This window comes from Plasmodium malariae (genome assembly GCF_900090045.1).
Source record: "Plasmodium malariae genome assembly, chromosome: 14".
Taxonomy (NCBI): Eukaryota; Apicomplexa; class Aconoidasida; order Haemosporida; family Plasmodiidae; genus Plasmodium; species Plasmodium malariae.
The window spans coordinates 217,552-235,314 of NC_041788.1; the positions used below are offsets into that span (position 1 = coordinate 217,552).

At 18.4% G+C, this 17,763-nt stretch overlaps 3 protein-coding genes and 1 pseudogene across 3 annotated transcripts, besides 1 other annotated feature; 1 reads left to right on the plus strand and 3 right to left on the minus strand.

Moving 5' to 3' along the window:
• Positions 1-3,550: 3,550 nt before the first annotated feature.
• Positions 3,551-4,467, plus strand: PmUG01_14013600 (Plasmodium exported protein, unknown function; the record flags this gene model as incomplete). The annotated part of the gene is made up of 2 exons (XM_029007684.1): positions 3,551-3,637; positions 3,772-4,467. 2 exons carry the CDS (start codon positions 3,551-3,553, stop codon positions 4,465-4,467), a joined length of 783 nt encoding a protein of 260 aa, XP_028864049.1.
• A 4,396-nt stretch (positions 4,468-8,863) lies between these two features.
• On the minus strand, positions 8,864-9,748 carry PmUG01_14013650 (annotated as a pseudogene).
• Positions 8,864-9,748: a sequence feature (Plasmodium exported protein, unknown function, pseudogene).
• Positions 9,749-13,602: 3,854 nt separating this feature from the next.
• PmUG01_14013700 (fam-l protein) lies at positions 13,603-14,562 on the minus strand (the record flags this gene model as incomplete). Its single annotated transcript, XM_029007685.1, has 2 exons — positions 13,603-14,343; positions 14,476-14,562. 2 exons carry the CDS (start codon positions 14,560-14,562, stop codon positions 13,603-13,605), a joined length of 828 nt encoding a protein of 275 aa, XP_028864050.1.
• Positions 14,563-16,559: 1,997 nt separating this feature from the next.
• On the minus strand, positions 16,560-17,536 carry PmUG01_14013800 (Plasmodium exported protein, unknown function; the record flags this gene model as incomplete). Its single annotated transcript, XM_029007686.1, has 2 exons — positions 16,560-17,315; positions 17,450-17,536. The coding sequence occupies 2 exons, from the start codon at positions 17,534-17,536 to the stop codon at positions 16,560-16,562; spliced, it is 843 nt and encodes a 280-aa protein (XP_028864051.1).
• Positions 17,537-17,763: the final 227 nt, after the last annotated feature.

The following is a 17,763-nucleotide window of genomic DNA, read 5'->3' on the forward strand; positions in this document are numbered from 1 at the left end:
TATAATATAATATTATGCGCTAGCATTTCACAATTGTTAATAATATATCTTGAATTTTTATTCATCATAAAATTATTTTTCATTTTATTTATATATGTATTATTTGTTAATGTTCTTTTTACCTTATTTAAACAATTATTTTGCTTAAACATCTTCTATTTAACATAATATTCAAATGTTATTTTTTTATAAGAATATAATATTGTTCTAAAGACAACTTCATTTTTCTTATGTTAAATAATAACGATTTTAATTCGCCATGGAAAAAAAAAATTTTTACGCTTTTTTATAGTTTATTCTTCTTTCATATTAATATATAAAGTTACATCTTAAGTAGAAAAGCAATTACTAAGTATATCTGGAGAAAATATTAATGAATTAGGTAGTAACATAAAATGCAGTATAACATATATGATATAAATTATTCTTCAATTAATATGTTATATTGGAGTAATAAACATATAATAAATAAATACATATTGAATATATATATAATACTCATAGATAATATCACAGTATTACATCTCTTATTCTAGGAATTTTATATTCATATAAACAAAAAATAAAACATAGTTGTGTCCTCTTTGCAACTCCTTATTAGGTTCTGTAACTAATAAATTATATTTTCTAAAACGAAAGAGTAAAATATTTTGGTGTATTTGGAGAACGTAAGCGTTACTGTAATATTAATTTTAACAGACACTTATACAAAATGTTATATATATAATGTGAATAATTATATACTTATAGAATAATATATGTACATATATAAATATATATATAATGATTTAATTAGTCGCAACAGTCGATAAAATAATAGTAGATTATTTATTCTTGCATAATACACTACTATTTATCTGTAGTGTAATATTAAAAGAGGTAAAAAATAAACAATTAGAAAAGAAAAAATAGATATATGGACAATTATTATTTTATTTTTTATTTTTCTTATAAATTATTATTAAAGCTATGAAATTTATAATTAAATTTTTTCCTTTTCCTTTTCATTATTTTTGTTTTATTCATTTTTTTTTTTTTTTTTGATACACATTTTATAAATAACTTGAATTCAAAATGTTGAATAATTTTATATGTAATATATTTATAATAAATATAGCCTCTTCATATATAAATGTTACTTATATTAATATGCGATAACTAATATATTCCTTATAAATTAACTAACATTTGTAAAGTTATAACTATATGTCTTACATCTTCATATATTAAATAAAAAATATCTTATAGCCCTTTATAAAAACTTTTGAATATAAAGTGTTCTGATGATATTCATTTCAACACCACTTGAGTAATAATATATAAATATAACGCATTCTTATTATTGTTGCTAATTATTAATTTATTTGACATTTTTTTTTAATAATGATTCATAAAAAATTTTTACCACATTGCAGATACCTTCTATGTTTACTAATTTCTTTTTTTTATATTCAAAATATATAACGAATAGAAATAAGAATTAAGATAAAAAATTTTAGTGAATTCAATTTAATATAGTAATTCATATTTTATATATAAAAATCATGAATATGCTAACTTTATTATTCCATGTTTCGTTCACATCAACTATTTATTATATAAGACACCAGTTTATAACCCGTGAATCACAACGTAAGTTTAGGCTCATTATTTAGCATCAGTTCATTGTGCTGTAAACTTCTAACAAATATTGTACAGATATAAAAATATAAATATATTTTAAAAAATTAAAAACTTTATTGTGAGAAAATTTCATTAAAATTTTTTAAGTATCATTCATTTTTAATGTTTTCAAAAAATAAAAAAACTTTATTCATAAATCAAAATGTACTAGTTCTTGTTAAAAAAGTTTCAAAATATTTATAGATTTTTAAATACAAATGTTATAAAGCCTTTATTATTAAATTTTATATATATATATGTGATATTTACATTAAATTTTTTTATGAATGCCATTATATTTTAATGCACAAGAAATTACATTTATTCTAAAGTTAAAATCTTTTATATATTTAATAAATAAAAATAATAAAATAAGGAATTAACTTTATAAATATCAAATTATACAAAATTACACGTCCAACTATATAAAAATAAAATTTTTTTTACTATGCAATTTTACATATATATAAAACGAAAAACATAAGCATAGTAATGTATGATTCCCATGGACTCAATAATGATGTATAAGTAAATTTAATTTATTCATAATTGATTCTTTTATATTACAAAAATATTTAATAAATTTGAAATACAATTAAATCGCAATACATGGTATAATCGTCAAAAAGAATTTAAATTTTAATTGTATATTGTAATAATAATGTGTATAATTTTAACATTTATCTTCTTTCTTATATTTAATACTACGACACATTTTTAATTCTTCGTGGTTATAGAATTATTCCAATATATTTTAAAAAACCCCTTTATTATAATGTTATAATTATTTTTTTAATAATTAAATGTAAATAGATAAAAATATATTGTTAAAATAAAGTAAAAGTTACAATTATTTGATTATATGTAATTATTTATATCATTTTTAACATATATAAATTTTTAATTTATTATTATTTTTTTTTTTTTAAATTTTATAGTTCATTAAATTTTTTATTTTTGAATTAATTTTCATTTATTTTATTAAATAAAATTTTGAATAAATTTTTAAATAGTGCATCATTTAAATTATTCCATTAATTTTCATACATTATATTTACTAAATTTTTTAATATTGAACGCAAATAATGGCACATTTACATTGGTAAATTTTCTTTAAAATTTACTTAAATAAATGTAACAATTTATTTTATCATAATATAATAATAGGTATCTCAATTAAAAATACAATATATCATATTAATCATAGGTTTGTAAGAATATTTTGGCATAAAATATATAATTATGTTAATATCGTATATGTTAATTGAATATTTTTATCATATTCTACTTTATCATTAAATTATTTTATAGAAAAATATGTTCTTCAAATTATTATATTTACTTAAATTCTTTTAAAAAGTTTTGTACGTTCAAAGAATTTTTAACTATTTTAAAAGTAACAGTAAAATTTGAATTATTTTTTTCAAAATCCAAGTTTCATATATTCTGTATAGTATATTTTTATTGATTTTCATTCTATTTTATATCCAAAAAAACAAAATTATTTAATTATTATGGGTAGAAAATATACATAAAAAAATGTGAATTTCGTTAATTTTTTTACAGAATGAACTATTAAAATTGTTATACAATAATTAAATATTTTTTAATGTTTTCTTGAAACATATTCTTTATAATTATTTTAATTAATAAAATTAACATACAAAAATTATTATAAATTTTTATTTAATCAATTTTTTCCTATTTTACATTTTAATATATATTATATTTATAATTAAAAATATGTGAGTACGAATTTAAAAATTTTTAACTGACATAAATTAATAAGGAAAATTTATAATATCGTTTCTATTTTATATTATCGAAAAAACTGTATTTCTAACATTATATTAAAACAAAGGTTTTAGCATCCATAAGTATATTCAACATGATGGTTCAACCAAATAAATTGTTTTTATTCACAAAAATTTTGTCAATTACCGCTTTAATATGGACTTGCCAGAAATCCTATAAGGTACCATTATTATTTTATTCAATAATTTTTATACATCATGTATAATTTTACATTTTCACTTAAAAAATAATGTTTTATTTATATTGAAATACTTATTTCTTTTTTAAATAATAAATTATTACACAAATTTTTAGATATCTACCTCAGTAAAATCATGCAGTGTGAAAATCATCTTAAATAATACATCAAATGTAAAGGTAGGTAGATTGTTACACGGAGATACAGATGTGTTCTCTCAAAAAAGATACGATGCCTTGAAAGAAAAAGCAATTAAAATTGTAGATGAAAATGATTATGACTTTGAAAATAGATTAAATACATTATCACAAAAAGATGAATTAAAAGAACATTTTAAATATAACGCGTATAATAAAAAAGTTAAAAAGCCATCTAATTCAATAAAATTTAAGGATAATTCTGAATATACTCTTGATTCATTAATATATGATGACTATCATGAAACGGTTCATAAGGGATTAAAAGAATCTCTTCGAATGAAAAAATATAACTCAGAAAATACATATATATTACCAAAAATATATAATTTTTTGAAGAAATTAGATAAAAAATATGAAAGGGAAATAGTAAAATTATCGGATGCTTTATTTAAAAGACCAAACAAATATGGTTATAGAAAAAAGATAAGTTATAAAAATGTCATTAATGTCCTTAGTCCGCTTATAATATCCAGCGTTTTACTTACTCTAATTTTTACATTCTTTAATTATTCATATACTAATCCACCATTTTATTTTATATTTGTTTTAACAATATTTTATGTTAGCTATAAAGTAATAAAAAATGTGAAGATATTTCATATTAACAAATAAAATAATTATAAAATATTTTCTGAACAACGATTTGATAATATTAAAGAATGATCCTTATAATACTTAAAAAAGAATTATTTTATTATGTATACATCAAATATTATGTATTTAAGAATATATATAGTATCCTCTATTATGTGTGTTATATATAAATTATATTTAAACTTTTTTATAAAATGTTTCTATATTATTTCTCATAGTCCCCCTAATATAAGGAGGACATTTATGTTTTTATTTTATATTTTTATAATTAATTTAGTATATCTGATGTAATAAAATGTAAATTTTAAAATGATTAATTATTTTAATATATATCTGTATATGTATATTTAGAAAAATAGCTAATAATCTGTGTATTCTTTATTTCTCGAAAGTTAAGATTTCATTATATATTTTATTCATTTTGTAATTTATTTTATTGACTCTCAAAATTTCATATCTATTTAAGTGCATTATGTAAATTTTTAAATATATAAAGGCATTAATTCTTATAATGGTACTCTTTAAATGATTATATTTTGTGAACATGTATAATTTCATGCTAAATATGAACTAGAATAATTTTATTGATAAACGTAGTATACCAGACAATAAAACGTTTTAATTAAATATGAATACTAAATTCATATTACTTATTACTCAAGAGAAACATTAGCTATGTGAAAATTTTAATGTTTTCTGATGTTTTATAAGGAAAAAAGAACAAATAATATAAGAGGGAATTATATCCATTTTATTGTAAACTAGAATATTATTTCACTTTTATATATTAACCATTGTTAGTTGACCTAATTTTTTTTTTCTTTTCCTTTTTTACGTAGTTTATTATTATATTAAAATAGTAATTTTTTATTTTGGTTATTTTGTTAAATCTTAAAATCTATTTTCTTACATTTTCGTGTGTTACCTTAAATATATAATATTAATATATAATAAAATTAATAGCATGACATGCATATTTTTTTTGAGTTTCATACATTACATTTTATTTATAATAATAATAACTTTCTTTTCTTGAATATGTCATTCTAATTATATTGATATTTGTTATTTTTTTCCGTCAAACAACATATGAAAAATCTATAGCATACTACATTACTTAAATAATTATGTTCAAGTTTAAATAATACATAAAAAATAACTTTCACTATTTTCACATATGGTGCATATATTAGCACAACAACAGTCTGCAAAAAAAAAAAATTTTCACAGCAAAAACATAATTTATCATCTATATGAATACCATCTTCAAATTTTATATATAAAAAATGCAAACATAAATTTTCCTAAAGTTCTTTCTAATAGTAAAAGAAAAAAAAAAAAAAAAATATACATTATAACCAGGTATAATAATAACGTATAAGTAACTATGAATTTAAAATATTATAATAATTAACTATAATTCCTTAAAATATGTGCGTAACATATATTATAACAAAGTTTGCAATTTAAAAGAACAGTTTTACTATAGAAAATCCTTAATTTGCGAAAGACAATTCTAAAAATATAATTTATATAATACAATTAAATTAAATAATAATTTTAACGTTAAAAGGTTACTATAAATGAAATAATTATTTTATTATAATGCATAATAGTGAATTTTTTTGTAAAATATGAAAATTACACATTCTTAATTTAAAATACATTACATTAAAGAAGTCATTAGTATCCTTTGTATAAATATTTAATTAAATATAAAGTAATATAGGATGTTACCTTTATCTTATAAAATTTAATACATGCAAATTATATATGTAATAATTTGTTAATAATATTAACATTATATATTTGTTTTATTATTATGAATTTTTTTTTTTTATAAAATATATAATTTTCTATGTTAGGAAACATAGCTATTTATTTATTTGTTTTTATGTTATTTATTTACTATAATTTTGATGTACTATATAAAGTAAACATTTTTTTTTTATTTTTCATGTAATATGTTTTTTTGAAAATATAAAATATAATATTATCCTAAATTTAAAACGCTTTAAATTAGTATATGATTTTCACAGATCATTTCCATAGATCTAAGTTATTAACAAATGAGTATAATGTGTAAATTATTTTTACTGTATTCTTAATAAAATAATTAAAAAAAGCATTTTACATCTCATATTAATATATTATAATAATTGCATAATCAGTATAATTATAAATAGTATTACATTACATAATTATTATTAGGATGTAAAAAAATATATTAGTGCAATGTACATGTTATAGGTTTCGTAATTTTGCCTCGAATTCATAAAATGTATAAGGAAGAAAATTTCTTTATATAAGAATATTCAGTTAGACCATTTTCTTCCGAGGTTTTATGAATAATATTCCTAAATCCTAAATAGAATTTAAATAGTTATTTAATTTCTCTAATAATTTACGTTCATTTATACATATATATGGTACTAAAATATATATTATACAATTTAATATAAGTAACTACCATGTTGCCATGTATAAATATATTATACGTTTAAATTTCTTAAATTTTTATAAATGTATTTAAATATCTTTTATAAAAATAAACATATAAATGACATTAAAATCATATATATTTTTACATATGTACATTTATCTACTATCATATAATGTCCTATTAAAAATGATATACATAGGAACTTTAAACGTTTATCCTATTTTTTGTTAAAAATGTGATAAGTAAATTAGTTCTGTTGCAAACAACAATTTTTATTTATAATATATCTCCATATAAAATACATATATTATATATATAATATTAAAAATCCTAATAGCATACTGTGACATATAATATTAACTAAAAGGAGAAATAATATTAATTTTATTTTATTTAAAACTTTATTATTATGAACATAAATTTTCCAATTAGTACTTACACACATTTTTTTGTTTCACCTTTTATAGCACATATACCCGTTCATTAATGATTAAAAAATATATAAATTATAATACCCAAGAAATTAGACTATAAATATTCATAATTCCCATATCTCCAACAAATTCTATATGTAACGTTTAATTCTATTTGAATTTACAGAGCAAAAATATATAGTTATATTACATTCAATCACTTAATGAACTTATATATATATATACACTTTATACAAAATATTATATTTATATCTTTTATAACTGAACAATTTATGGGTATAAACTATATGCTTATACATTTCTATTATAAGATATCAAATTAACAATAGCTAAATGAGATTATATTAAATAAAGCGTACTTTATATCAATTTACATTTATTAATTTTTATTTTATTAAAAAAATTAGCATTATTAGTACCACAATATTGGTAGTTAGTAACTTATATTTTGCATGTTTTAAAATATCTCTAATACACTATAATTTCTATTTTTAGCACAAATATAGAAAAATACTCTTAATAACGCAATCATAAAAATAAATATTTATTTTATTATACAAAATATATATATATATACCTTTGTTCCTCTTATATATAAATTAACATTTAATTATGTATAATTTATTTTCAGATAATTATTGTTATTATAAAATAAAAAGAAGGATATTTATGTAAAGAACAACTATAAACTAGGAATGTTTTTTTATTTGTACAGTCTCTTTTTCAAATAAAAAAAAATAAATATAAAAGTATAATAAATATTTATTACATCTCATTATAATGTACTCTTAAGTAATTCCTATAAAAACGAATTAAAACCACATTTTAAGTAACTAAAATATTAAATATATTCATCCATAAATTAATCTCTAATATTTATAAACCTCAAATTAATAATAATATATGTTTCATTTGTAAAAAGTATATAATTTTATGACACACTTATAAATTCATTTATAAATCGTTAGAAAACTTGAACAAATATTACAAACGTTTTTGTATCAGATACGTATTATAATGCATTTATCATAATATCATTTAATATAAATGTTAGTTAATTTCTATTTTACAAAAACCAACAAAAAAATACGCACTTATTTTTATATTATGTATAAAAAAGAAGACATTTGAAATTATTATAAAACAAATTGTGTATTTTATCTAATAACATCACGCAATAATAATTTTGAACACACAAAAATTAAAAAATATGATAACAAAATATGTTCTTACATTTAGGAAACTAGAATATACCTACGCATATAACAAAATAATATATACTACACTTTTTTATATTACCTCTATGAAATGTCCATATATTTTACAAATATTCTTAAGTATACATGTGTATATTATGATAAACTATTAAATTACATACAATCATTTCTTTTAAATAAAATTTATAAATTAAAACAGTCATATTTATTAAAGAATAATAATTCATACTTTTATGTTTTGTACAAAATTAGTTAAATGTATGTAAGTGGTATTATGAAAGATAAGTAATTCCATATACTTTTATTATTATTCAATATTTTTAAGGATACGACTTATATTTTTTTTCCAAATTAAAAATTCTTATTTCATAGGAAATTAACTCATTATAACGAATTTTACGGCTATTTTCTGTATCTATTATATATTTAAATATTTTTATAAAAGTATATAAAACATCCGATATAATTAAGACGGCTGAAAGTAGTAAAAATACAGAATTTACTTTAGCAAGCCGTATTAATATCTCTTTATAGGATTCCCATGATGCAATTTTTCCTATTACAGCAAAAAATATTGAACACACTAATCCTATCAATAAAACTAAAAACGGAAGAGCAACTGCTAAACCTATTTTTGTATACATCATTATGTTTGTATTTCTTTTATTAATTACCATGTTATTTCTATTTTTACCAAAGGAATCTAATAAATTAAATATTTTTTTTTCAAAAAATAAATCCACAATATCAAGCAGAGAAAACCCCTCTTTCTTAGCTACTTTATTCCACTTCTTATTATTAAATGATTTTTATTTTAATATATGTCCTTCTGATGAACTGTCCTTTTTACATTTAGATATATATCTGCTCTCATATAATGAATTATTACCTATACCATTATCTGACTCATCTTTAGTTAATTTTGCAGCCATTGTGTACTCTCCCAATTGTCGATTATAACTTAGAGATAAATGACGATCCATATTGTAATTGTTATTGTGTGATTTACCATAGTTACTCTAACAAGTAAAAACGTAAAATTTATTACATATAAAGATATTCATTTCCTCACTAATAAAATATTTAAAAAAAAAATAATAATTTAAAAAATATAAGAATATCAAATTGTTCTTATAATGACATATCCAAAAAAAAGCCGTAAATATAAGGGTCTTAATAAAAATGAGGAACTTAAAATGTTACATCATTTTAAATATCTTTAATTCTATTATATATTGACTAATAGAAATATTAAATATATTCTAAGTACTAAAAATGATATACAAAACTATTTATATTATTATTATAGATTTAATGATTTTATATTAAATGCAATAAATTTAATATATGTTGAAATATATCATATAAAATATAACAAATACGGAGAGACTTAAAAATAGATTTAGAAGAAATCCTATATAGACATATAACAAAAACCATAAAATTAAATGAAAAATAAAAATGAAACCAAATGATAAAACTTTAAACTATTTAATTTAATTATTTAATAGTAAAGGAACGTAAAATTTGTTTTTGTCAATCGTTTTCAAAATATAAAAATGACATAAAGAAATAATAAAAAATTATAGATAAGATAAAATAAAATTAAATATTAATAAATAGTCCATAAAAATTATTCATTCATTTAAAAGACAGTATAATATATAAAAAATGTGTACAAACACATATACAAGAGCAAATTATGAACTTTATTACTATACTCAAGTAATAATTCTAATTTTATGCACATTTTTTTAAAAAATTATAAGGCATAACCTGATAATATTACTTATAATAACAACACAAATAAAATAAAAAAACATAAAGTCAAGAAAAATATTTTATATTATAAAAAAATATACCACAGTATTGATCTAACAAAATATACATGTTCTTTTGTAAACTATTATACATTAATAAAATAAAATATATATAACTAAAATATCTATGAATTATAGGCATATATTATAAAGCAGTAAAATATTAAGTATTATATTACTTTATAATATTTTTAAAACATTATTATTTATATCTAATACAGAATAAAATTTATAGTAATTTAATAAAAAATTTTAGTAATCCATAAATTACATGCTTCTAATTAGCTCCAAAAATGCATATTTTGGGAAAAAACATTAATATAACTAAAAATTGAAAAACAAAAATAAATTAAGTACAAAACCGTTGTATTTAATCCAACAATATTAGAAGTATTTATAGCCATATAATATTACAAATGAAAGATAGAACGGAATATATATATAAAAAATATACAAGGATGATAAAAAAAAATTTTAAAATATGTAAGATTTACTAATTTTTCTTATTAAAAACTTTACAAAATATTCATAATACACTATTTTATAAAAATATAAACTGTTAAAAACGTACAATTAAGATGATATATAAATAGTTATTATTTTCAAATAATATAAAAAATTCTTATAACAAGGAATGTATATTACGTCCTATCGTTTTTACTCTTTATGAATATTTTATATAGGGGACTATTATTGTAAAATTATAGTATTCCAAAATATATTATAACTAATTAAAAAAAAAAAAATTATACCAAATTTATTCCAGTACGTTAATAAATAAATGAAAAAAATTAATAAATTTATAATAAAAAAAAAAAAATATATTATTATTAAAATTAAAATAATTATTTTTGAATTACTGTATGACAATGTAAAAATTGATATATTATATTGTCACTTCATTACATTTTAGGTACATATTATAGCACTATACATGACCCTTCTTTAGTATACTTTAAACACTTTCATCCTTACATCCATACACTTTTTAAAGATTAAACAGAATTTTTTACCTAGAAAAAGGATTATACTTAATATTTCGTAAAAATTCCAAAAAGCAATATTTATTACGAAATAAATAAAAAAAATCATTAAGTTTTATATTATATAATAAAGTCAATATGTTAATTTGATCATATACTCAAACATTTTAGTGAATATTTATATTTCTCAAAATTTTTCTTTTTTTTTTGTATATTTAAAGATTCAATAACAAATAAGTATATATAAAATAATTTATATTTGGGCTTCAGTTAAAGCTATATTTATATTTTTGTAAAAAAACAAAATTTTATAATTTAAGGACGCTGAATTTTATTTTCATATATCATATATACTTTTTCCTGTTGAATTTTTTTTTTTCATACAAATAATTATATTAAATTTTTTAATTAAGAACTCTTTTTAATTCATTGTATTCCTTACAGTTATAACATATTATAATAATAAAATTTTCAATAACATATTTAATATGAATGTTGCGTTATTTGTGTATTTAATAAATGTATTATTTGATACAATGATTGCAATATCCATGAATTTTTTGTTATACTCATAAGCAGCGCTAGAGTTACGAAATTCTGTTTTATTCAAGATATAATATAAAAAAAGAATATACATGTCTTTTTCTTTGTAAATAAAAAAACTTTTTTATAGATGATAATATATTCTTTAATCAATAATTAACATATATAATTTATTATAAAAATAATTATTCTGAATTATAATTTATGATTCAGATAATGATTATCTATTGAGGAATTTATAAGGCTATTAATTTACGCGCTATTTTTCTCGTTATAGATAGATTTAATGGATTCAAAAATTCAGACATATTTTTATGTTAAATAGAAATATAATATATATCTTATATTCAAGGTTTTAAAAAAGCATAAAATGTAGTAATTATACAATGTTGTGAGTATAACGATAATAAATAAAATGGATTGTCCACTATAGTTTTAATTCTCATTATATTTTAGAACCCCAAATTATTGGTAATCATCAAACATTTAATTTTCTTCGTATGATGCATATTATTTTTGTACGTTCTAAGTAATACTATTTAAAAAAAAAAAAAAAATTAGTAATATATATTATTAATAATATAATTCTTTTATTACTGTAAATTCGATAATTGATCTATTACTCATGAATTAAATTATTCATTCTATCTAATGTAAATTTTAGTGATATACAAAAATAAAAGTACATATATCATTAAGATATTATTTATAAATGTTCTATTACTTAATCCAAAATAAATGATATTTAGAAAGGAGTCCAACAAATTATCTTTCAGTTTTTCTTAATTTTTGTCCAATAATTTAATCTTTTAATGATATATTAAATAAAATATATAGATTGCTAAAATATAAATTTTCAGTATAATATATATTCAAGTAATTAGTGAAAGATTAAGCACTACCATAAATACAAAAATAATATAACAGTTGGCTTAAAAGTATCATTTAATTGAAATTATTTAGAAAACCCAAGTTTGTAAGTAGTTGTTTACAATCCATAAATAAAAGTACATTATTTTATTATATATTTATAATTTCACACTTTGAATATGTAAAAAACTAAATCTGTTAAAAAGCTTTTTACAACCAGTACCTTTTATAAAATATTTCTCATAAAACATATTTTATAAAATAAATATTAACAATATTTTTTGGTTAAAACAAAATTTTTATAGGTACCATTGTCACCTAGTTTATTAATATACAGTCTCTGAAATTAATAACGACTTATTTATCGTTAGTTAAACAATAACAACGCATTTTCTTAGTTACATGAGTAAATAATCATTTAAGAGTAGATCCATATAAAAATTGTAAAACAAAAAACTTTAGTAAAGTAGAAATTAACAGCATCCAATGCAATTATATGAATTATTCCATTATATATTAATTTTAACTCATGTATGTATGTATCTATCTATATATATATATACATTATGCATAAAATCAACTTTTAGATGCAGATGCATATATGAAGAAAAAATATTTACTTAAATTAAAGTCATTTCTTAAATACAAATTGAAAAATATACAAACAGACAAGAACTCAAATTATCAAAAAAATAGAAAACATATATTTTTACTGTTTTCTATAAAAAAGCCAGTATGCTTAGATGTATTTATAAAATATAAATAATTATTGTTATAGTTACGTAGTGTATCATTAATGATATGTTTATATATGTTAAATTCATCTTTACAGGAGAACACATATTACTTCTTATTTAATCTTTTTCTAAACTTTACATTTTCATATTTTATAACTTTTTTATAGTAGTAAATCATTCCTAATATAAATGTTAAAACAAATATAAGAAGAAGTACTCCATAAAAGAAAATAGATAATACACATACTTTATTAATATTGCCCGATGAAACTTCGCCTAACAATGAAGTCAAATGTCCTCCTACTCCCAACACATCATCGCCTCCATTTCCCGTTGGGTATAACAATCTTAATAAACCTAGCAATCCACCAGCTTTAAATTTCTCTAATGAAAGATCTAATATGGGTAGTATCAATATCAAGATAAATAACAAAAGTAAAGCAATTCGTATTCTTCGTTTTTTACGTGCTAACTTTTTATATACCTTATAGTCAATATTCTTGATATTTTTAACATAATCTTCATTATCAAGTTCTTTAAATATTTTTTTCTCAAAATCGAAATACTTTTTTGTTTTAGTTAAACCACATTTATTTTTTTCAATATTTTTTCCATATTCCTCAATATACAATGAACTTCTACAAGATTGTTTGTGTTTTCCTTCTGTTCCTTTTTTATTATTAGATATATATATTTTTTCTTTCACTTCATTATTTGGCATTTCTTCTTTAAAATTTGCATTACTTGAATCCTTACCCTGTTTACATTTTGCTAATAATCGATCATTTCTATTGTATAATTTTCTACAAATATTGCATTTTTCTTCCAAATTATCATTTAAAGTGCTCTAAAAAAAAAAGAAAAAAGTAAATATTTTATATTTAAATGAAAAAATATTCTCATTTAAAAAAAAGGCTTTAATATAAATAAATAATTATAATATAAACAACACAAATATCTTTGAATAACACCATAATACCAAGTCATTGTAAAAGTGATATATCCAAGGTAAAAGTATAAACGTTGAAATTTTAATAAATAAGAACACAATTTTTTGTTCCATCATAAATTTTTCCAATGTTTATTATATATTCAGAAAAATTATATTTATAATAAGTATTATATATTCAACCTAATATAGTACTATAAATTTTTTTTCAGTTGTTTATTATTTCATCATAGAAAGATAGTAATATTTATATATGTAAAATGCATTTCACAGTAAGTGCAAAAATTAATTTCCTTTATAAATATATAATAAATTTTTAATATTTACGTTATGAACAGAGAAATAGCTTTTAATAAAATTCTATAATTTTAATTTATTCATAAATATTCAAAAGGTATAAGTTAATTATTCAATATAGTATAGTAATTACTACTTTTATTTGTAGAAAATTTTCATTGTAAAAAAAAAATTTATGATATATTAATATTTTTAAATACTCACTTAATTTACAGTATAAGGCGTATATAACATAGATCTATTGCCATATGTTATATATTTGGATAGGAATTCCTAATTTTAAAGATGTTTTCCTATTATTAAATCTAATATCTATGATATTACACTTCGAAAAAATCATATATTTAATTTATAAAATATTAGCTAATATAAAAAATACAATAATTGTAATAATTAATGAAGTAGCTAATAGATTGTAAAACTTTTTTGGTTTTGTGTAATATAACACATTTATTATTTGCCACATAAAAAGGTACTTGAGGTTAATTTTTACAATATATTTAGAAAGTTCAATTTATAAGGTACTACTCATTTTACGAAAAATTATATATACATTAAATGTAAATAACGATTTATTTTTTATATTTTAGTAATATTTTTAAAAAATTTAATCCCTAATAAAATTTAAATTGCACCATTATTTCTAAATGGATATCTTTTGAATTAATCCACCTAATATTTTTATTCCTTATCCACATATGTATATTTGAAGAAATATTAATATATTAGAAAAATAAAACAAAAGGACACAGTGAAATAAGTATTTGAATATTTCATATAATTACCATAATTTTAAAAATTCAAAATAATATAAATTTACTTACAAAATTAATATAAAGGTTATTTAATCTAAATTAGAAATAAGAAAGTATAACAATATGATTTACAAAAATATAATATTCAGTAATTTTTGTATTATCCATTTTAGAGAAAATATATTAGTTTTTGTTTAGACTCTTACAAACTTATTTTGTTAAAAAGATAATTTACATATACGTATTAAAAAAAAAATACAAATAAATAAAAATTATTTTTTTTAATAACATATATAGCAAAAAAAATGATCTCTTCGAATATTTCTGCTCTATTTGTGGTGTAAACCACATAATGACAATTATAAAATCATTATATGCCCAAAAAATTACTGTAAAAATACTAAATAAAATATTATTTTATTTTTCTTCTAAAAAAATATTATTTTTTCTGCGAATAAATTAAGAAATTAACATAGGAGAAAAAAAAATGATATTTCGAATACTATTATATAATTCAAAAAAAAAAAAAATATATATATATATATGTACAATGCATATAGTAGTTTCCTTTCATTATACAAAAAATAAATCACATTAATTGTTAATTTAAGAATAATAATTCATTTTATTTATAACCATAAAAAATAATAATTTTATACTAGAAAATAATAAAAAAAGTAATTCAGCAATATTTATACTTAACATTTAAATTAGTAAATGAATTCAATAAAATAACATTAACTATTCCATTATATATTAATCTTAACGTACAAATATATATTTTTCGTTGAAATTTACATAAATATAGAAATACATATATTAAACCATAATATATAATACAATTCAAGAAATACATTAAATTACAAATGAAAAAACTTCCAAACATACAAATTTACAAAAAAAAAAGAATCCTTTTTTTTTGCATTTATGTATATATATGACTACATATATGCATGTTTATATTTAAAATATATGCAATTATTCATATATTTAATGTTTCATTAAAGATATTACAGGTAGTACATAACATTAAATGCTTCTTTACACAAATAAACATATTCCTTACCATTCATTGAACTCTTCTAAGAATTTAATTTTTTTTTGTTTTATAACATTTTTATAATAATAAAAAATTCCTTGTATAATTATAATACCTAATATTATGATAGGTAAACAATATATGAGAACACCAAATATTTTATATCCTATAAATTTATGTTCATTACATGCAGAGGACATTAAATTGGTAAAAAATCCCCTAGATTCACCACCCCCTTGGGGTTTTGGGGTATTAGATCCTAATAAACCACATAATATACCTAATAAAGTGCCAGCATTTTGAAATTTCCCAAATGATAAATCTACTATAGGTAAAACTAATACCAATATAAACAATAATAAAAGTAAGCAAAGTCGCAAACCGTATTTTTTACGTTTTAATTTTTTGTAATCCTTATCATTAATCAACAACATTTTTTTAAAAAAATCTTTATCACCGAGTCCATTCATTATTTTTTTTTCATAATGATTATATGACTTATGAAACATGGTGTTTTTATTTTTCATAAGTTGCTTAATCAATTTTTCCTTATATAATAAACTTCTATATAATTTTTCTTTTTTTTCTTCGATCCATTTTTCATTATCAATTATAAGCGATTTTTCGCTCTTTCTTTTTTTGCTATATGGCATCTTTAATTCTAAATATCCAACATACGGATAAATATCCTTTACATAAATTCCTAGTAATCTATAACTTCGTGTATCTAATTTTCTGCAAAAACCATATTTATTATTCAAAAATTTGTCAAATCTGCTCTAAAAAAAAAAAAAAAAAAAGTAAATATTTCATATATGAATAGATAATTATTCCCATTCTAAAAAAAATAAGTAATAAAAATAAATGATAAAAATGTGATTAATATGAATGCTCTCAAGAAGTTTTATCATACCATGGCACTGTAAAAATGACACATCCAAAATAAAAGGACATACTTAAAAGTTTTGATAAAAAAGATAAACCTAATTTTTTGTTCCATCTTATAGCCACTAATATTGTAATATATAAAATAAAATAAAAAATAACGTCACATTCTATACTTCCTACAATAACAAAATGCCTCTTTTATTTTTTTTAATACTTCTCAAAAAATTAACATATATAGAATAATTTAATACATAGTAAAAAAAAAAAAAAAATACCTAAAAAAGGATTCTTTAAAATTTCATAATTAATATTATATATAATAAATTAACTTTAAGTAAT